The sequence below is a fragment of the Rhinolophus sinicus genome, chromosome 1 (assembly GCF_057876585.1).
Source record: "Rhinolophus sinicus isolate RSI-liver-muscle chromosome 1, RSI-T2T, whole genome shotgun sequence".
NCBI lineage: Eukaryota > Metazoa > Chordata > Mammalia > Chiroptera > Rhinolophidae > Rhinolophus > Rhinolophus sinicus.
The window spans coordinates 131098199-131122527 of record NC_142501.1 but is presented as its reverse complement, the minus strand read 5'-3'; the positions used below and the strand labels follow the sequence as shown (position 1 = coordinate 131122527).

The following is a 24329-nucleotide window of genomic DNA, read 5'->3' as shown; positions in this document are numbered from 1 at the left end:
TGGTAAGGATAATGCAAAAAAATAAAAATAAAACAACCAATATCTCTGATGAATATTCATACAGATGCAAAAATCCTAAGAAAAATACTAGCAAATATAATACAACATTAAAAAGATTATGTACATCATAATCAAGTAGGTTCATTCCAGGGATGCACGATGGTTCAATATACATAAATCGATCAATGTGATACAAAATAAAGAATACAAAATAACAAAATAAAGAATACAAAATAAAGGATAAAAGTCATATGACCATATCAGTAGATGCAAAAAAAAGCATTTGACAAGTACATCATCAGTTTATGATTTAAACACTTAATAAAATGGGTATAAACACTTAATAAAATGGGTATAAACACATACTAAAGGCCATATATGACAAATCCTCAGCTAATATCATACTTAACAGGGGGAAAATGAAAGCTTTTCCTCTAAGATCAGTAACAAGACAAGAATTTCCTCTCCACTACTGTTATTTACCATAGTATTGGAAGTCCTAGCCAGAGCAACCAGACAAGAGAAAAAATTTAAAATCATCCAAAGTGTGAATAAAGGAGTTAAACTATCACTGTTAGCAGATGACATGATTCTTTATAAAAACTAATATACAGTTTTATATGCCTTATTAAGCATTGTATAAGCACTATAATTACTTGGGAAGATAGATAACCAACTGATTCTATTATCAATTGATTCTAATACCAACTGATTCTATTATCCATGTTTGCTTGAGGAAGCAAAACTGAATACATTTTCACAAAATAGCAAAAGACAGTATTCCAAAATGAAGATGAAATAAAGGATTACTGGTATTTTTGTATTAGATTACATAAAAAAGATTGGGCTACATACTTTACAATTTCTAAAGAACTTTTTGTTATTTGTTTCTTACTCCTCTTATACCTTCTTAAGATAGATAGGGCAGCTATTGTTTTAGCAACTTTATTAATGGAAAATATGAAGTTCCTGTAGGTTAAAGAGACTTGTCCAATGTCACTTAACTAGTAAGTCCCTGTTCTGACTACTAGTATGATGTTCTTTCCTCCATGATATTACCTGTAGTTGAGTAAATCATAATTTTCATAACCTTGACAGTAAACATGCCTGGATTTACCATTTTATTTTCTAAAACTTACTGAGAACACTCAACCAACAAAAAAGAAATATCTTAGGAAGAACTTTAATACACACACACACCTATAGTCACATACATAGTAACGTTGTCTACACATACAATTATCAGAGCACTTCTCAAATTGTGATGCACAGAGAGAATGTGTTACCTGGGCTTTAAGGAAATCTTCTTGTATTTTAAGCTCTTTGACTGGAGACTTCTTCCTGTAATTAAGATTGTTTTAAAACGTATCATGAGATTTTTAAATCGCAACACTATTTTGCTTTCTTAAGGACTGCTTAAACGCTTTATAAAAATTTTTTTCCCCTAAAGAAATTCATACTTTGAAAGCCATAAAATCCACATAGGTTAAATAATAAATAAGTGAATAACATTTCTCAAACTAACTTCTCACTGGTATGATTAAAATATGAAAAGATGAGATGGGGCAAGGATTTCCAAAGTATATTGGTTCATTGTTTCTTCTCTGATCATCTTTTCTTTGTCAAATGTCATGGCCACTTGTCTAATGAATTTCTTTTCAGAATTTCTTGAGCTCTACAAAGATTGAATTCATTATGTCTTTTTAATTTATATATTTACATTAGGGTTTGACAGGCCAATTCAAAATGCAAAATTATTTTATGTTACTGAAGAAAATATTCATTTAACAAGGCCACTTTACAAAAATCAATATACATAATAAATAGATAATTGGTTTTATAAAATAAGTACAATGAAGAATTTCAGTAAAAAAAGGGGGGGAACAGCTCAGACTAGGGACGTAACATACAAATTACAAATCATTAGCTAGACACAATGTAAACTATTTTCCCTGAAATTATTTACAGATGTAATTCTATTTACCATTCCTAAATATGTAGTGGTTCAATCTCCTCCTCTTTAGTTCTTTGTTCTTCCCTTTTCTGCTTTCTCCCACAATCATATCCTAGTTTGCTTATAAAACTATATACAGTTATGTGCTGCTTAACAACAATAATACATTCTGAAAAGTCGATCATCAGATGATTTCATGGTTTTGTGAACATCACAGAGAGCACTTACACAAACATAGACGGTATAGCCTGCTACACACCTAAGCTATATGGTATAGCCTGTTGCTCATAGGTTACAAGCCTGTGCAGCATGTTACTGTACTCAATACTGTAGGCAACTGTAACACAATGGTATATCTAAATATATCTAAACATAGAAAATGTACAGCAAAAATATAGTATTAAATATTGGTACACCTGCATAGGGCACTTATAAATGGAGCTTGCAGGACTTGAAGCTGCTCTGGGTGAGTCAGTGAGTGAGTGTGAGTGAGTGTGAAAAAGCCTAGGACATTACTGTATACCACTGTAGACTTTATAAACACTATACACTTAGGCTACATTAATTTATAAAAATAAGGAGATTAATCAAGCACAAGAGAAAATGATGCAATTAAGAGACATGGTAAACGTGAGATACATGAGGCTGCTGCTGGCATAACAGCATACTGTTTAACAATATACATTTTTTATAAGTAGAAAGAGTACACTCTTAAATAACAATAAAAAGTATAGGATAGTAAATACATAAACCAGTAACATAATTGTTTATTATCATTATCAAGTAATACGTATCACACAATAGTATGTGCTATACTTTCATAGAACTCGCAGCACAGTGGGTTTGTTTACAACAGCATCACCACAAACACTTAGTAATGCACTGTGCTGTGATCTTACAGTGGCTACAATGTCACTAGGTGATAGGAATTTTCCAGCTCCATTATAATCTTATGGAAACACTGTCATATATGTAGTCCATTGTTGACCAAAATGTTGTTATGTGGCTCATGACCATATTTGCTAATGCTATGGTTTTCAGAAACCTATTAATAAGTTATGTGACCTCAAATTGTTGGTATAAACTGAAAATATAAATCAACAAAAAAAGAAAGTATTAGCATGTATCTTTATGTCTTACTCTTCTGAATCCTCAGATTTTCCTTTGGTGTATTTCTTCTCTGTTTTCATAGTTTTCTTTGTTTGATCATGTGTAGGTTTTGTTTTCTGTGTAAGCCAAAAATAAAGACAATACATTATAGGGAATTAAATGATAATATACATTACTAAAATCTCCATTTTATTTTGAGAATCACTATACTATTTTTCAAGAAAAATTATCTGAATAGAAACAAAATAAAATTGATGATAAGGTCAGAATGTTTATTATAGTGCTATACTAAAAATACACTGTATATAAGTTAATGTATATCAAAATAATTAAATTCCCCTGACAAATTATAGTCAATTCTGCTATAGTATAGCATATGCCTTCCTGAAAATCACCTCACTACAATCATGCAACACAAACTGCATGATATATGAAAAATCATGCAATACAAACTGCAAGATATATGGGGAAACTGGGGTTAGGTACACAGCACACAAAAAAACGTTGTTAGTGATACTTTTTTTTTTTTTTTTTTATGGCGGGCGCAGCTCACACTGGCTCATGCAGGGATCGAAATGGCAACCTTGGTGCTACCAGCACCACACTCAAACCAACTGTGCTAACCGGCCACCCGTAGTGATACATTTTAAAAAATAGAAATCTAATAAAAATGTTAGTCCCATTTTACACAGTTAAATGATTAAGAAACACATACTATGAGAAATACAGCTCTTTATCTTGCAAAAGACATGAAGCATATTCGTCGTGGAAGTGAGAAATGAATAGATTGCAATTTAGAAGTTACTGTGCATCGATGGAAAGTTGGTTATCTGAAACTGAACGAAAAATTGTAACACCAGATGTGGACTGGTGTGGTACACTGTATACATGGTGAACAGAGGTAGGATGTAGAAGCTCTTTTCTGCCTTCACCTATACTTTTTTGCAAATGAAATTGTGCATAAGCAAATGAAAAATTCACATTGTGTTCAAATTGTTCAATTGTTTAAAACAAATTTTCATTTCAAGACAAATATAGCACTACTGATCACATACTTTAAAGTATTCTTGAACTACTATGTAGTACTAGATTATTTTATTCAAAAAAGTAGAGAAAAAATTAACAATTAGCTTGCTAAAAATTTTAGATGAGCTCAATAATAGAGACCTATTAAAGTATTAGGTGGTTATTTCCTGTTTCAAACCACAAGTTACAATTCACTACAGTGGCAAACTTCTCACTTAAGTTAAAAACAAAGTGTAACATTTCTCCAAAATATGGAAATTATTAATAAATACAGTAATGAATTTTTAATGAGAATTGTTAAGGTTCACAAATAATTTTTTTAGTTTAAATATGAAAATACTATTCAGAAAAATCAAATATATACTGGTAATCAAAAAGTACTAAAATAATGAAAGGAAAAAGACTAAGAAATAATGAACAAATTCAGTGAGCTGTGGGACTTTAAGGGGACTAATACCTATACAAAGGAATATTACTCAGCCATAAAAAAGAATGAAATCTTGCCATCTGCAACAATATTGATGGACCTACAGGGTATTATGTAGAGTGGAGTAAGTCATACAGAAAAGACAAATGCCATATGATTTCACTTATATGTGGAATCTAAAAAACAAAATAAACAAACAAGACAGAAACAAACTCATAGATACAGAGAGCATTTTGATGGCTGCCAGGGGGGAGGCACTTTGGGGGGAATGGATAAAAATGGGGAAGGGGTTAAGAAGTACAAATTGGTAGTTACAAAATAGTCATGGGGATGCAAAGTACAGCATAGGGAATATAGTCAATAATATTGTAATAACTATGTGTGGTCTCAGATGGGTACTAGATTTATCAGGGTGATCACTTTGTAAGTTATATAAATGTCTAATCATGATGTTGTACACCTGAAACTAATATTGTATGTCAACTGTAATTGAAAAAAATTATTTTTAATTATTTAAAACAACTAGTCCGGACAAAATAAAAAGAAAAACCATCTACAGAGAGCGATTCCTGTATAGTCCAGATTTTAGAACCAGCATACAAGAATTTTAAAGCCACTGCTATAACAATAACCAAAGTAAAGGAAAATATGCTCATAATAAATGAAAGTATAGAAATCTTAGCATACAAATAAAAATTATAAAAAACAGACAAATAAAAATCCTAGTACAGAAATATACAACATATGAATTTAAATGGATGAACAAGGGAGCAGATTGGATATGGCAATGTAAAGAGTCAGACCATTTGTAGATACATCAATAGAAAATATCTATCTAAAAAAACAATGATTGAAAAAATGAATAGAGACTGAAAAACATTTGGAATAATATCAAATATTTAAAATGTAACTGCATTTCCATAAAAAAAGAGAGAGAGAAATGGTAGAAAAAGTGTTTGAAAAAGAAGTTAAGAATTTCCCAAACTTAGTGAAATCTACATACTCAAGATGCTCGGCAAACACCATGTTGATGTATATAAAGAAAATCATGCCCACACACATAAGAGTCAAACTGTTGAAAACCACGTAGAAAGAAAACAATCTTGAGGGTAGACAAAGAAAATTGACAAATTACACACAGAGAAATGATGATATGAATGACTGCTTCTCATCAGAAAAAAATGAAGGTCAAATGAAAATGGAAAACTATCTTAAAGTATAGAGCAAATATCCCACTTCAGAAACAGAGTTATTTTAAGAAACAAAATAAAGCTTTAAGTCTCCATTTTTATTCTCATTGAAATTTTAGAGAACACGGCATCTATAAAAACAGAATCTGTTGATAATGGGGGAAAATAAACCTTCTAGCCACTGCTCAAGACATTGCTATATATGGCCTATGATGTGCTAAGGAAACTCATATCCACAAACAGGCAGAGAAATACAATAAATCATCTGCTGGGACTAAGTAACTTCAGACAGGAAGGCCAAGTTGAACAATCCAAAGAGGTATCCCTATTGAAGCAAAACTAAAGGGACAGAAAATTATTAGGAAGAAAACTTTAGAACTGTGATAGAGATCTCTGATGGATGCATTTAGAGCCCCGAATTAGGGTCTCCTGAGATTTTATTTATAAAAACATGATTTTTTAACTTAAAAGTTGAAGAAAAAGTGAAAAGGATAAATGCTACTTATAAGAATAGATTTAGAAATATTGTAAAGTAAATGGAAAAAATATCTCATCACACAAAACAAACATACAAATAGAAGCCACGATTAAACAGAGAGATTTAAGAATTAGTCTAGGAATCATAAAATTAAATATTAGTTACAGAGGTATAAAAGAAAAAGAAAAAGAAATAATTAAATAGGAAAACAATACCTCCCTGAGCTGAGTAAATTTAAGGCCTAGTAAAATTTCTAAACTCCAATGAAAAATGAGAGCAAGAATTAAGAGGATGGAGTCCCAGAAAACATCAAACTACTATACCCACACCTATTCAAGCTTTCCTTGAGAGAAAAGTAATAGTCTATCTTGTTTAAACTGTTGAATTATATGAGGTCTCTATATAGCAGCCTAGCCTATTTTCTAACTAATAAAGGTAGAGAATTAAAACACTGGAACAAATCTAAATTTAATTGAATTTTATAAAGAGAGGGGGAAGAAAAAGGGAATGTACCCCACTGTGGTAGACTACAAATGGCCATAAATTCTTTGTAGTAGCTCCCATTAAAAAGTGGAGTTTATTTCCTCACTACTTGAAACTGGGCTAGCTTGTGACTTGCTTTGGCCAGTAGGATACAATGAAAATGGCACTATATTAAGCCTCAGGAAGTCTTCCAGCTTTATTTGCTTTGCTGCTACTAAGAATCCTTCTATAAACTACCTAGGAATAAGGGATGACTAGTGACTAGAAAGAAGTCCTATGTGGCCTAGATGTCTTAGCTAGGACCTCACACATGTGAATCAAGTTATCTTACACCATCCAACCCAACCCAAACCTGCCCAGTGAGAACACTGATCCAGACACTAAAAGAAATAATCAAGATCTGCTGTTTTAAATCACTACGTTTAGGAGTAATTTGCTATTTAGGAAAAGTTAACTGGTATACCTAGCAATAGATAATTTACATTACTTTGTTATTAGAACACTTATAAAAATTGAATATTGTGTTGGATTATTTCCATAAATGGCTACCGACAATTTCTTCCATTTAATACCCTCTCTCCTCCCCCTGAATATGGGCTAGCCTTATTACTTCCTTACGAAGTGTGGTAAAAAAAATAAATAAATAAAAAAGAAAGAGAGAGAGGGAGGGAGGGAGGGAGGGAGGGAGGGAGGGAGGGAAGGAAGGAAGGAAGGAAGGAAGGAAGGAAGGAAGGAAGGAAGGAAGGAAGGGAGGGAGGGAAAGAAAAAGGAAAGAAAAAGAAAAATCTTCAAGGACTTTCAACATCAGTCTGTAACAGCTTTATTGTTTTTGCTTTTGCCTGCGTGGGTCCCAGCCACTATGTAAAGAAGCTTGGGCTAAACTAATAAATGATGAGAAACCAGACATGTGAGAGAAACTATCTTGGACACTGCCAGCTCCCATTGAGCTTCAGGTGAGCTCCCAGCTGAATATATCCACATAAGTGACATTAGTCAATATGACATGAAACAAAGACACTGCCCAGCTGAGTGCAGCAAACCCATGAATTGTGAGAAATAATGTCATCATTATTTTAAGTAACTAAGTTTTGGGGTAGTTTGATAGGAAGCAATAGAAATACCTAGAAGCATGGTGGTGCAACAATAAAAACTTAAAACATGTGTCATTGTCTTTGGGTCCAACAAGTGAGCAGAAGCTAGATGGGTGGTAAAGAGACTACTGGTGAAGACCAGAAAAGTAGAAAGAAGGCTATAGGTGAAGACTGGAGGAATAGCAAATAGTCTATTAACGGCTATAGAAGGAGGTGAGGCTGAAATATTGAAGGGTGGAAAATACTGAAAGCTACAAAAGGGGGGAGGGGCTCTGTTATGTGGTGACAGAACAATTAACAAAACTGAGGCCTGGAGTAACTTGGAAGGTTAAAAACATACCTACCGTATTTCCCCGAAAATAAGACCTAGCCAGACCATCAGCTGTAATGCATTTTTTAGAGCAAAAATTAATATAAGACCCAGTCTTATATTATATTATATTATATTAGACCCAGTCTTACATTATATAAGACCTGGTATTATATATTATATTATATTATATTATATTATATTATATTATATTAGACCTGGCCTTATATTACATTAAAATAAGACTGGGTCTTATATTAATTTTTGCTCCAAAAAACGCATTAGAAATGAAGGTGTTTCCTCAAAAAATTAAGACTAGAATAGACCCAGCAATCCCTTTTCTGGGTATCTACCCAAAATTTGTGAAAATATTTATCCATAAAGATATATGTGCTCTGATGTTCACTGAAGCTTTATTTACAGTGGCTAAGACATGGAAACAACCAAAGTGTCCTTCTATAGATGATTGGATAAAGAAGATGTGGTATATATACACAATGAAATACTATTCTGTGATAAGAAAAGATGAAATAGCGCTATTTGCAACAACATGGATGGATCTTGAGATTATTATGCTAAGAGAAGTAAGTCAGACAGAAAAAGTCAAGTACCATATGATTTCACTGATATGTGGCATATTTTTCTTCCCTTTGGGCCTGGGCTACCCCTAACCAGTAAGATGTGGAAATTATGTTCTAAAGCTTCAGAGCTCAGGTCTTAAAAGGTCTTGCAGCTTCTGCTTTTATCTACTGGATTCCAGCTGTCATGTAAGGATACTTGGGTTTGACCACTGAATGATGAGCAACTATATGAGAGAGAATGACTCAGTCCTTAGCCATTCCACCCACCACCAGATATTCCAGGAAGACATCTTGAACATTCCACAGCTAAATGAAGCTACTTAAGTGACCACCGCTGATACAACATAGAGCAGAAAAAGAATCATCCCTCTGAGCCTAGCCAACCCCTAAATCAATGAGAAATAATTACTGATGTATTAAACCTCTAAACATTTGTGTAGTTATAGAGTAAAACTGAAACAAAAATATGCACTGACGACAAAGAAAACCTTTTCAAATTTCCAAAATGTAGACTTTTTATGTCATATTTTCTCATGTTTGTTCTACAAAAAGTAGACCAACAATGAAAAGGTGAGCTAAAAGCATTTTTTTACAAGGAAAAACTCAAATGCCTATGAAATACAAATAAAGTTGTATTCAATGAAAATTATATAGCCTGGACAGTGTTTATTGTTATTAAACAAAAGTGAAAATAAATAAATTACATATACAACTAATGCATATTTGAAAGGAACTAAAAATAAACTAAAGAAAAAGAGATAGAAGAAATTAATAAAGATAAAAGTTAAAGTAATTAAATAAAAAAAAATAACAGCAACAAAAAATAAAACAGTACAATAGCTAAATGAAACCCAAAACCAGGTAGTTTAAAAAGCCTATAATAATACCCCAACAAACATGATTAAAAGGAAAATAAACAAACAAAAGAAAACCCCCATAACTTTGTAAATGGATAAGAAATGGAAAAGAGGTAGAAACGAAGATACAGAAAAAGAAAACAATCAAAAAGGACCAAAAGATAACATAATGTAAAATTCCAAGCAATAAAAAGCCACTAGAAATGGATAAATTTATATCAAAATATAAACTACCAAAATACATGCAACAATAATCTCAAAAGGAATTGGAAAAGTGGTCAGAACCAGCATTTTTTTTTTAAAAAGGCTCCTAGGTGATTTTACAGGTAAGTTCTACATAATCTTCAAATTATTTCTCCTTCTTTAAAAAGCCATTTTTGAATTCTGATTAGAAATGTGTTTATTATATTTGAAAGAATCAATACTTTTATAAAATTAAATCATACCATTTGGCAGTGGTAAAATTTAGATTACAAGAAATACTATTTGCAATTCTATATTAATAAACTCATATGATTTATAATTAGGTTGATTATCACTGAGTTAAAGTATTGTAAAAAACAAAACAAAACTGTCTAATTGTTCTCCCCAACTACAAAATCCAATCTCTATCCCAAAATTCATCTTTCATACAGCTGGCAGGATGATCTTAATAAAAAATATCATGTGTCAAAAATAAACTCTGAAGAAATAAAAATACAGTGATATGTATTATAAACAGAAGGTTTTGCTGAAGCCATTGTACTCTTGTACAAGAGGACTTCAAGAGACCCTGCTTAATTAGAGGTCCTAATTAAACCTGTAAAAATACTGTGAGATCTGTTAACCTCGGTTTATGTGTCTGCTTCATAAGAGAAGCCTGGTTGTTTTGTAAGTCCGATACGCAAGGTTTAAATATGCAATATGTCAGTCTTTTTTCTACTGTTCACTTGGTCGCAATGTCTCCTGATGAAATTGTGCTACCACATTCTTGTTGTTGGATAATGAGAGTGGAGCGATTGCAGGTAATACCCCTGGTAGAATTGAAAAGCCAGTTTTTTCCTCCACCACCGTGTAATTTAAAATTTAAAATAAAATGCATCAGAATATTAAAAAAAAAAAATCATGTGGATCATTCATCATATTCTTCCCTAAGCCCCCATTTATTACTGAAAATTCAAACTACTTATACCATTCACATATAGCCCATGCCAGGCTTCCTACTACTCCTCTCCTTAATCCAAAATTCCTATTATACTCAAGCACTTGAATTTCTCTCAACAGCCTTTGTTCTTTCAAGTCTTTCTCTTTCTACATGTTGTTACTTCTAAATAGAAATCCTTCCCATTTTCAAACTCTATATTCTCAATTACTATATCAAAATTCCCTTCTTATATGTACATTTATTATGTTGGAATTAACTAAGGACATTATGTCTCCAGTATATGTTAACATAGATTTCAGCTTCAAAATTAATATAATGTTATCGGTCAATTGCATCTCAATTTTAAAAAACGAAAAAGTCTTTAGAGGCTTTAAATATAGAAAAAAACAATTTCAATATTTCCATATCAATTCTATACCTCCTATATTACATTATGTTATATGGAACAAATATATTCAATTTATTCAAGTACATAGAGATGTAATTACAGTCACTGTTCATATTTGTATTAGCAACTTCATTTCTGGGAATAAATAATAAGTAGTTTTAACAGAAAGGCAAAGAGTTCTTGGCACTACACATAGAAGAAACTAAGTGAAGTTTCTGTAAATTGAGAAAGACAGTGGTTCTTGAAAAAAAAGAGTAAATGTGGAGGTCACATTTGGATTTATGCTCTTAGTTATTTTAGGCCTACCTACAAATAGAGAGGGTCGGTGGGCTATCCAGTCCCAACCAGAGTGCACTGATAACTTTGCAAATCTTGCCAAGTTATTTAACATCTAAGTTTATTTTTCCAAAAAATGGAATAATAGTAATTACTACTAGCACACAAAAAAATATAGTGTGCATGAAAACACTAAAATAGGCAAAATATTTCCATTTGCTAAATGGAAATATTTAGCATCCAAAACTATATTTGTCCTTTCTCATATACATATGATTAAGCTGCAAATCACCCACTTAGTAAATACATGCCTGAAGTAAATATACTTTATTTTTCTAACAATCTGAAGTTAATAGAATAAAAAAATATTTTATATCATTTTATCTAAGTATGATTTTGTTAAGTACAACTCTGGCTTCTAGTCAATATGGTATCTTTGATTATTAAGAAGCAGGACCCTTCTTTCAGGCAAAGGCAGCCTATGCCAGGATGTACAGTTGGCATCACCCACTTTTGCCTTAGCCCACCCCCTTTTTCAAGATACAACTTGTACAACATAAAGACAGCCTTGGGTCCAAAAGGATTATTTTAGTACATACTTTAAATAAATATTAGAATAATTACTGGAATAATAATCCTCTAATGGGTAAACTGAAATCAAACTAGTTCATTTGAAAACTAAAATACAGGGAGTCACATCAGAAGCATGGCAGCAAGAGGGGACCCCTTGAACTCTCCCCTTGAAGTTACAACAAGTTGAACAGCTATAATTCAACAAAGAATTCCCCGCACAAGATACAAACATATCTCAAAGAACCATGCACAGAAACATCTGAAGTTGGGTGAATCAGGCAGGACAAGGAAGGAGGGAAGTGTGAAGAGCAGAGACAAGTGCCACGGACACAACCCAGAACTCACTGTGGGCCTCAGAAAAGGGGAGGATTCAGGCTGCACGTGCACTTTCTGTGACCTCAAACATTCTTGCCTAAGTAAGCAGTATGTAATACAGCTGAATCCAGCAATTGGGGCAAAGACCTCAGGGCAGAGATCAAATACAGAAGAGTGACAGCAGTATTTTACCAGCCACCATTGCCAGGCAGAAAACAAAGCCACGGACCAGGATGCTTCCCCCAACCCACCAAGAACTCGTTTCCCTGCACCCTCCTATAGCTACCGTGTTTCCCTGAAAATAAGACCTAACCGGAAAATAAGCCCTAGTATGACTCTTCAGGATGACATCCCCTGAACATAAGTCCTAATGCGTCTTTTGGAGCATAAATTATTATAAGACCCAGTCTTTGGGGAAAACACGGTAGCAGCAGGCCCCAGAAGAAACTGTAGCAGTGAGTGTCTGGTTACAAATAGAATATGTATAGCACTGAGATGTGGAGAGACAGTTCTTGAGAGGCAGATACCCACTGTGGCTAATCCCAGTGACAAGGGTGGAGATACAAAGGCAAGGCAGCTGAGGTGTGGCACTCACCATTACTGGGAAGAGTACAAAGCCACAAACATACCAGTGGCCTCTCCCAGCCCACCCCATCCCCACTCTTCACGGCTAATAAAGCAGACATACCTGGGACAACTCAGGCAGCACAACAACGTTCAGGGAGAGTAACTTCAGCATCTGACTGCAGGGGCATCACTGGGATTTCAGGGGCTCAGAAGCCCATCACGCAGCACATTCTCCCTTAGGAGTGATGCCCTGAGACAAACGTGAATGGTCATAGAGGAAATACCAACCTCCCCAGGGAAGTAAGGCATTTTTCACCACCCAGCAGAGATCCAAGACCTAGAGTACTGAAAGAGAAAATAAAATGATCCATTGCCACCGACTGGAAAACAAAACAGAGACTTCTTTGTATCAACTTGGGGCAGAGTTCACTCCCATAAATGCCTAAGCAGAGAAAGAATCCAGTAAAAATCACGAACAACCAAGGTAATAGGCAGCTCAGAAAGAAAATAAAAAATCTCCAGAAAATAAACTTAGAAACAGCGAAATGTGTGATTTAAATGACACAGAATTCAAGATGGCAGTTCTGAAAAACTCAACAAGGTGCAAGAAAACACAAAGGCAGTTTAATACACTCAGAAATAAAATCAACAAACAAAATGAATACTTTATCAAAGAGATTGAAAATTTAAAAAGCACCAAATAGTAATTCTAGAGCTTAAGAACTAAATAAAAGAGATGAAGAATTAAATAATGAGCTTAGGAAACACAGCTGGCCAGATAGAGGAAAGAATTAGTGATATCAAAGATAGAAATCTGGAAATGATACAAATGGAAGAAGAGACAGACTTGAGAGTAAAAAGAAATGAAAGAACTCTACAAGAACTATCTGACTTCATCAGAAAGAGCAGTAAAAGAATAATGGGTATACTACAAAGACAAGAGTGGGAGTAGGGAACACAGCCTAATCAAATAAATATTCAACAAGAACTTCCCAACCTATGGAAAGAACTGGACCCTCGAATCCAAAAAAGAACACCCAATTATCTCAATCCAAACAAGCCTCCTCCAATGCACTTTATATTAAAGTTGTCAAAAATTAGTGACAATGAAAGAATTCTCAGGACATCCAGAGAAAAGAAGAAAGTAACCTAAAAAGGGAAGCCCATTGGATTATCATCAAATTTTTCAGCAGGAATTCTATAAGCCAGGAGGGAGTGGAACCAAATACTAAAACTATTGAAAGAGAGAAATTACCAGTCAAGAATTATTATATATATATATATAGTATCATTACAGGATTACACATTCTTCTCTAGTGCACATAAACATTCTCAAGAATAGACCATATGTTGGGACACAAAACTAGCCTCAAGAAATTTAAGAACTAAAATCAAACAAAGCATATTCTCATACAATGCTTTGAAACTGGCGATCTACTGAAAATTAAAGGAGGAAAAACCACAAATATGTGGAGATTTCACAACATGCTACTAAAGAACGACTGGGTCAAAGAAGAAACAAGAGTAAACCTTAAGCCAGTACAGGCCTATCTCAAGAAACAAGAAAAATCCCAAATAAATAACCTAACTGTATATCTTAAACAACTAGGAAAACAAGAACAAGTGAAACCCAAAGTCAACAGAAGAAAGGAAATAATAAAAATTAGAGCAGAATTAAATTGAGAACAAAAAGACAATAGAAAAAATTAATGCAACAAAGAACTGGTTCTTTGAAAAAGTTAATAAATTTGACAAACCCCCCACTAGATTCACTAAGGAAAAAGGGAAAAGACACAAAAATTCAGAAGTGAAAGAGATGTCACAAGAGATACCACAGAAATACAAAGGATCATACAACAATACTAAAGAAGACTATATGCCACCAAATTCAATAACCTAGAAGAAATGGACAAGTTCTTAGAAGTATATAACCTCCCTATATTGAATCATGCAGAACTGGAAAATCTAAACAGACAGATCAACAGCAAAAATATTGAAACAACCATCCAAAACCTCTGAAACAGTAAATGTCCAGGACCAGATGGCTTCACTAGTGAATTCTACCAAACATTTGATGATTTAATACCTGTCCTCCTCTAACTCTTCCAAAAAATTGAAGAAGAGACAATACTTCCTAACTCATTTTAGGAGGCTAACATTACCCTGAAACAAAACTTGTAAGGACAATACAAAAAAAAAAGAACCCAACAAATCTACAGACCAATTTCCCTGATGAATACAAATGCAAAAATCATAAGACAAATACTAGCAAATTGAATACAACACATTGAAAAGATTCTATTCATCACAATCAGGTGGGGTTCACTACAGGGATGCAAAGATGGCTCAACATACATAAATTGATCAATGTGATACACCAGACAAACAAAATAAAGGATAAAATCATATGACCTTATCAACAGATGAAGAAAAAAGCATTTGACAAGTACAACATCTACTTATGATTTAAACAATAAAACGGGTATAGAAGGAAAGTACCTCAACATAATAAAGGCCATATATGACAAACCCTCAGCTAATATCATACTTAATGGGGAAAAACTGAAAGCTTTTTCTCTAAGATCAGGAACAAGATAAGGATGCTCCCTCACTACTGTTATTTAGCATAATATTGGAAGTGCTAGCCAGAGCAATCAGGCAAGAGAAAAAATTTAAAATCATCCAAAGTGGGAATAAAGAAATTAAATTGTCACTTTTTGCAGGTGACATGATTCTTTATAAAAACTGACATACAGTTTTATATGTCTTATTAAGCACTGTATAAGTATAATACTTGGGAAGACAGATAACAATACCAACTGATTCTATTATCCATGCCTGCTTGAGGAAGCAAAACTGAATATATTTTCACAAATTGAAACTGCTGAGCAGGATTCAGAGAGCCGTGTTTGCAGTTCGGATTTACAACTAATTTGTTCTCTATCCCTAAACAAGTTACTTTTTAACTTCTATTAATCTCTGTAATATGGCCCACCAGTGATGATTTATAATGGAATTTTGGAGAAGGGAGAGAGATTCCCTTAAAATTATCATTAAATCTCATAGGCCTTGCCCAGAAAAAAATTATACCTACACAGAAAATATTGACTTCACATTCGTTTAAAAATAATAATTTAAAATGACACTAGCTGCTGCAAACTGAATGTTTGTGTCCCCCCCAAAATTAATATATTGAAGCCTAATCCCTAATGTGATATTATTTGGAGGTGGGACCTTGGGGGGGTGATTAGGTCAGGAGGGTAGTACCCTCATGAATGTGATGAATACCCTTAATGGAGAGACTCCAGAGAGCTCCCTGGCCCTTTCTGCCATATGTACACATGTGTGTATCAGGAATCAGGCACCTTGATCTTAGACTTCTCAGCCTCCAGAACTGTAAGAAATAAATATTTGTTATTTAAGCCACCCAGTCTATGGTATTTTGTTATGGAAGCCTGCTATGGTCTGAAAGTTGGTGCCCCCACCCCCAAAAAATTCAAATGCTGAAATCTTAATGCCGAATGGGATGGTATTGTGAGGTGGGGGCCTGGGGAGGTGATTAGGTCATGAGAGCAGAGCCCTCATAAATGACATTAACGCCTTTATAAAAGAGGCATGAGAGGGTTCTCTTGCCCTTTCTACCAGTGAGAATACAACAAGAAGTCTGCAACCAGAACAAGGCCCTCACGCCACCATGCTGATACGCTGATCTCAAACTTCCAGCACCTAGAACTGTTAGAAATAGATTTCTGCTGTTTATAAACTGGCCAGTACCTGATATTTTGTTAGAGTAGTCTCAATGGACAAAGACAAAGCCCAAATTAACTAAAACACTAGCTTAAAGACTTCTACCATTAATAATATACTGGGATTATAATAACTTTTTAAATATACAAAATGTTGTTTTATATAAAATAAGCTCATAAGTAAATGTGGCAGAAGAATTCTAACATGGCCTCCATGTTCCCCATCCCTGGTGCTGTGGTCTGTGTGATCCATTCTTTTGAGTGTGGCCTGCGATTTGCTCCTAGCCAATAGAATGTAGCAGTGATGAGATGCCATTCCCTCTATTAGATTGCATTATGTAGCTAAAGTGACCAGATGTCACTCCCATGATTGTATTACATTACATAAGACACTGTCTTAACAAACATAATAGATTCTTGGCAAGCTGCCGTGGTGTAAACCACCTACAGAGAAGTCCTACAACATGGCTGAGTGCCTAAGTCCTACAATTACAAGGAACTGAAGTGTGCCACAGCCACTTGAGCTTGGAAGAGGACCCCAAGTTGCGTAACAGAACAGAGCCTAGCTAATACCTGGATTGCAGCTTGGTGAGTCCTTGAGCATAGGACACAGTTAAGCCATGCTTAGACCCCCCAATTCACTCAAACTATGGGACAACATAAGTTGTCTTAAGTTGCAAAATTTGTGGTAACTTGTTATGCAGGAATAGAAGACTAATACCATAAAGCTGTACATGTTACATTCAATATCACAAGCAGCACTCTCATTTTCTCCCAAATTTATGTTATCTGACTTTTTAATATTTCACGTGCATATTGTGGAAAACTTAACTCCAGCCACTCACTGAAATGGGTGGTATGAAGCTCTGATGGTTATTGAAAAGTTAACTGTAGCAAAATAAAGTATTCCAAAGTAAAGATGAAATAAAGGATTACTTGCATTTTTTAATTGGATCATACAAAGAAGATTGGGCTACATAATTTACAATTTCTAAAGAACTTTTTGTTATTTGCTTCTTACTCCTCTTATACCTTCTTGAGATAGATAGGGCAGCTATAGTTTTAGCAACTTTAATAATAAAAAATATGAAGATCCAGTAGGTTAAAGGGACTTGTCCAATGTCACTTAACTAGTAAGTCCCTGTTCTGACTACTAGTATGATGTTCTTTCCTCCATGATATTACCTGTAGTTGAGTAAATCATAATTTTCATAACCTTGACAGTAAACATACCTGGATTTACCAGTTTATTTTCTAAAACTTACTGAGAACACTCAACCAACAAAAAAGAAATATCTTAGGAAGAACTTTAATACACACACACACCTATAGTCACATACATACTAACGTTGTCTACACATACAATTATCAGAGCACTTCTCAAATTGTGATGCACAGAGAGAATGTGTTACCTGGGCTTTAAGGAAATCTTCTTGTGTATTAACCTCTTTGACTAGAGACTTCTTCCTGTAATTAAAAATGTTTTAAAACACATCATGAGATTTTTTTAAATCGCAAGACTATTTTGCTTTCTTGACGGCTACCTAAACCCTTTACAAAAACAATTTTTTTCTAAAGAAATTAATATTTTTGAAAGCCATAAAATCCATGTAGGTTAAATAACGAATAATTGAACAACATTTCTCAAAGTAACTTCTCACTGGTATGATTAAAATATGAAAAGATGAAATGGGGCAATGATTTTCAAAGTACATTGGTTCATTTTTTCTTCTCTGGTCATCTTTTCTTCTGTAAGTCAATGGTCAAGGCCATTTCTCCAATAAATTTCTTTTCAGAATTTGTTGAGCTCTACAAAGATTGAATTCATTAGATCTTTTTAAGCTATATATTTATATTACGGTTTGACCAAGGCAATTCAAAATGCAAAATTATTTTATATTACTGAAGAAAATATTCATTTAACAAGGCCACTTTACAAAAATCCACATACATAATAAATAGATAATTGGTTTTATAAAATAAATACAATGAAGAATTTCAGTTAAAAAAAAAAAAGTCCCAGAAGAAGGACTTAACATACAAATTACAAATCATTAGCTAGACCACCAAGGACACAATGTAAACTATTTTCCCTGAAATTGTTTATAGATTTAATTCTATTTACCATTCCTAAATATGTAGTGGTTCATTCTCCTCCTCTTTAGTTCTTTGTTCTTCCCTTCTCAGCTTTCTCCCACAATCATATCCTAGCTTGCTTATAAAACTATATACAGTTATGTGCTGCTTAACAACCATAATACATTCTGAGAAATCCATCGTTAGACGATTTCATGATTTTGTGAACATCACATAGTGCACATGCACAAACATAGACGGTATAGCCTGCTATACTCCTAGGCTATATGGTATAGCCTGTTGCTCATAGGTTACAAACTTGTACAGCATGTTACTGTACTAAATAATGCTGTATCTAAATATATCTAAATATAGAAAATGTACAGCAAAAATATAGTATTAAAAATGGCATACCTGCATAAGGTACTTATCATAAATGGAGTTTACAGGACTGGAAGTGCTCTTTGTGAGTCAGTGAGTGAGTGTGAGTGAGTGTGAAAAAGCCTAGGACATTACTGTATACCACTGTAGACTTTATAAACACTATACACTTAGGCTACAAGAACTTATAAAATAACGACATTAAATCAAGCACAAGAGAAAAATGATGCAATTTAAGAGACATGGTAAACATGAGATATATGAGGTTGCTGCTGGCATAACACAGCATACTTTTTTTATAAGTAGAAAGAGTACACTCTTAAATAACAATAACAAGTATAGGATAGTAAATACACAAACCAGTAACATAATCATTAATTATCATTATCAAGTAATATGTATCACACAATACTATGTGCTATACTTTCATACAACTCGCAGCACAGTAGGTTTGTTCACAACAGCATCACCACAAACACTTAGTAATGCACTTTGCTGTGATCTTACAGTGGCTACAATGTCACTAGGTGATAGGAATTTTTCAGCTCCATTATAATCTTACAGGAACACTGTCATATATGCAGTCCATTGTTCACCAAAATGTTGCTACTGGCTCATGAACAATGCTATGGTTTTTAGAAACCTATTAATAAGTTATTTTTATGTGACCTCAAATTGTTGGTATAAAATAAATCAACAAGAACAGAAAATATTAGAATGCATCTTTATGTCTTACTCTTCTGAATCCTCAGATTTTTCTTTGGTATATTTCTTGTCTGTTTTCATAGTTTTCTTTGTTTGATCACGTGTAGGCTTTGTTTTCTGTGTAAGTTATATAAGCCAAAAATAAAGACAATAAATTATAGGGAAATAAATGATAATATACATTATTAAGATTTCCATTTTATTTTGAGAATTGCTATACTATTTTTCAAGAAAGATTATTTGAATAGAAACAAAACAAAATTAATGATAAGGTCAGACTATTTACTATGTTCTTTTACTGAATGTACATTGTATTACGAGTAAGTTCATGTATATGAAAACAATAAAATTTCCTTGACAAATTATAGTCAGTTCTGCTATAACATGGCATATGCCTTCCTGAAAATCACCTCACTATGAAAAAAATCATGCAATACAAACTGCAGGATATATGGGAAAAATATATTAGGTACATAGCACACGAAAAATGTTTTTAGTAATACATATTAAAAAATAGAAAACTAATAAAAACATCAGTCCCATTTTATACAGTTAAATGATTAAGAAATGCATACTATGAGAAATATAGCTCTTTATCTTGCAAGAGACATGAAGCTTATTCATGGAAGTGAGCACTGAGTAGGTAGCAATTTGTGAGTTATTGTGCAGTGTTAGAAGGTTGGTTATCTGAAACTGAATGAAAAATTGTAACACCAGATATGGACTGGTGTGGTACACTACATACATGGTGAACCAAGGTAACATGTAGAAGCTATTTTCTACCTACACCTATACTTTTTGCAGATGAAATTGTCCATAAGCAAATATAAAAATTCACAGTATGTTCAAATTGTTCAATTGTTTAAAACAAATTTTCATTTCAAAACAAATATTATAGCACTACTGACCACATGCTTTAAAGTACTATTGAACTACGATGTAGTACTGGATTATTTTATTCAAAAAAAAAGAGAAAAAATTAACAATTAGCTTGTTAAAAATTTTAGATGAGCTCAATAATAGAGACCTATTAAAGTATTAGGTGGTTATTTTCTGTTTCAAACCACAAGTTACATCAGACACCAATTCCCTATAGTGGTAAAACTCTCCATTAAGTTAAACATGAAGTTAACATATCTCATAAAATATGGAAAGTAAATATAATAATGAATTTCTAATGAGAATCATTAAGATCCCCAAATAATTTTTTCTTGTTTAAATACGAAAATACTATTCAGAAAAATCTACTCTATATTGGCAATTAAAAAGTACTAAAATTATGAAAAGAAAGACAATAGAGATAATGAACAGATTCAGTATGCCATGGGACAACTTTAAGGGGACTAATATACTTGTTATTGGAGTGCTATCATAACATACAACTAAAAATTTGGAAGTGGATTTGGAATTGAGCAGTGGGCAGAGGCTGTAAGTATATTATGGAGGATGAAAACAAATATTTAGCAAATATACTATAAAGAAAAATCCCTTAATCTGGAACAAATAAAATATGCTCACTCTCATCAAGTCTATTCAGTATCATTCTAGAGGTCTTTGCCAGTGCAGCAATGTATGAAAAAGAAACAGAAAGTATTACAAGATGAAAAGCAAGAAAATTTAGGCTATTATTCATGAGTAGATACTTTAGTTATGCAAGTAAGAAATAAAAATCTAATTACTATGACAGTATAGGTAGATTTCTACATGCAAATTCAATACATAAAAATTTATTATACCTCTCTAGTAATAGTTAAAATATCTATAAAATATTGCAATTAAAATAGCATAAAAATATGAAATACCTAAGATTAACAAAAATTAATAAAGTTTTAAGAATAAAATCATAAACATTTATCATTAAGTTAAAGAAAACCTAAAATGGAGATATTTAATAATAAACAAAAAGATGTGTCTTACAGATAATGGTTTGGTGGTTGCCAGAGGGTAAGGGGGGTGGGGGGTGGGGGGTGGGAGATGAGGGTAAGGGGGATCGAATATATGGTGATGGAAGGAGAACTGACTCTGGGTGATGAACACACAATGGGATTTATAGATGATGTAATACAGAATTGTACACCTGAAATCTATGTAATTTTACTAACAATTGTCACCTCAATAAATTTAATATATTAAAAAAAAAAAAAGATGTGTCTTGATATCCTAGCTGTAAGTCTCTCCAATTTGATGTACAGATTCAGTGCAATTGCAGAACTTGACAGCTTAACTCTAAAATTTCTATGGAAGTGCAAAGGCCAAAAATAAATAAATTCTTATAAATAATAAGGTGGCTTGACTTTCCTTACAAAAATATCAGGGTTTATTCTAAATCTTTAATCATTAAGGATCTCAGGTATTGGTGTAGGAATAGACAAGGCCAATGGAAAAGAATACAAAGAGCAGAAACAAATCTTGAAGCAGTATTTTCCAACAATACCATACCAAAATATATACAATGAGGGGATCCTATTTAGGAAGCTAGAATAGAAAGCCAGGTGATAGCAAAATGGAGTAAATAAGGAATCAACAAACCATAGGTCAAATCTGCCCTGCTGCCTGTTTTTGTAAATAAATTTTTAAGGCAACACAACCCTGCTCATTCATTTATGTATTGTCTATGGCTATTTTCATATACAGAAGCAGATCTGAGTAGTTGCAACAAAGACGGTATGGCCTGCAAAACCTAAAAATACTTATCTAGCCCTTTAGAGTAAAAGTTTGGTGATACCAGGAATAAGTAAATAGAAAAGACAGTAATGTGGAAAACATTACCAAATACATTGGACACCATGTATTTGTGGCCAGTGTCCTTTTTCCCTTCTGTTAAGGAACGGCACCACATTGTAGGAGGGTTTTGAACCTCCCTCATTTTAAATTGTCCTGGTGACATTCTTTTTGTAGTTAATGCCATTTTACTTTTTACATATATTTTTAAATTTTAATTAAATTTATTGAGGTGACATTGGTTAGTAAAATTATATAGATCTCAAGTGTATATTTCTACAATACATCAGCTATATATTACAGTGTATGTTCATCACCCAGAGTCAGTTCTCCTTCCATCACCATATATTTCACCCTTTTTACCCTTCCCCTCTCCCTTCCCCTCTGGTAATCACTACACTGTTGTCTGTGTCTATGAATTTTTGTTTATATTGTACATTTGTTACTTTCAGTTTTATATCCCACACATGAAATCATATCGTTCTCGACTTTTTCTGTCTGACTTATCCACTTAGCGTAATAATCTCATGATCCATCCATGTTGTCACAAATGGCAGGATTTCACCTTTTCTTATGCTTGAGTACTATTCCATTTTATATATGTAGTACATCTTCTTTATCCAATCATCTATTGAAGTATACTAGGTTGTTTCCATGTCTTGCCTCAGTGAATAATGCTGCATTGAATATAGGGGTACATATATCTTTATGGATAAATGTTTTCAGGTTTTTGGGGTAGATACCCAGAAGAGGGATTACTTGGTCATAGCTAATTTTATTCTTAATTTTTTAAGGAAACTCCATATTGTTTTCCATAGTGGGTGTACCAGTTTACACTCCCACCAACAGTGTATAAGGGTTCCTTTTTCCCCACAACCTCTCCAAAACTTGTTACTATTTGTCTTGTTGACGATAGCCAATCTAAGAGGTGTAATGTGGTATCTTACTGTGGTTTTGATTTGTATTTCCCTAATAACTAGTGAAGCTGAGCATTTTTTCATATATCTGTTGGCTGTCTTCTTGGGAGAAGTGTCTGTTCAGGTCCTTTGCCCATTTTTTAATTGGATTGTTTGTTTTTCTGATGTTGAGTTGTATGAGTTTCTTATATATTTTGGATATTAGCCGCTTATCCAAGGTGTTGTTTGCAAAAATCTTCTCCCATTCAGTTGGTTACCTGTTCATTTTGTTGATGGCTTCTTTTGCTGTGCAGAAGGTTTTTAGTTTGATATAGTCCCGTTCATTTATTTTTGCTCGTATGTCCCTTACTTTGAGGTCAAATTCATAAAATCCTCTCTGAACCCGAGGTCCATAAGTTAAGTACCTATGCTTTCTTCTATGGAATTTAGTGCTTGATCCATTTTCAGTTAATTGTGGAATATGGTGACAGATAGCACTCTAATTTTATTATTTTGCATGTGGCTTTCCAAATTTCCCAGCACCATTTATTAAAGAGGCTCTCTTTTCTCCACTGTATGTTTTTGACTCGGTTGTCAAAAAATTATCTGCATATATATATATATATATATATATATATATATATATATATATGCAGATAATTTTTATATATATATGTTTAATAATATATATTATTTTAAATATATATTATTTTTAAATATATAATTTTAAATATATATATATGTTTATTTCTGGGTTTTCAACTCTATTCCATTGGTCTCTGTGTCTGTTTTTCTGCCAATACCATGATGTTTTAATTATTGTCCTTTGGTAGTATAAATTGAAATCAGGGAGTGTGATACCTTCAACCTTGTTCTTTTTTCTCAGGATTGCTTTAGCTATTTAGGGTGTTTTGTGATTCCATACAGATCTAATGATTTTTTTGTTCTACTTTTTTTTAAATGCCATTGCAATTTTTATGGGGCTTGTATTAAATCTGTATATTGCTTTGGGTAATATGGCCACTTTAACTAAG

At 33.2% G+C, this 24329-nt stretch overlaps 1 protein-coding gene across 1 annotated transcript in view; it reads right to left on the bottom strand.

The window, feature by feature from the left end:
* Positions 1-24329, bottom strand: part of CCDC7 (coiled-coil domain containing 7) — a 152353-nt gene that overhangs the window by 78484 nt on the left and 49540 nt on the right. The window contains exons 12-13 of the mRNA XM_088794113.1: positions 3095-3180; positions 1287-1341 (exon numbers count right to left, since the gene is read on the bottom strand). Coding sequence (XP_088650239.1) covers positions 1287-1341; positions 3095-3180 — 141 coding nt within the window. The remainder of the gene's footprint in view (positions 1-1286; positions 1342-3094; positions 3181-24329) is intronic.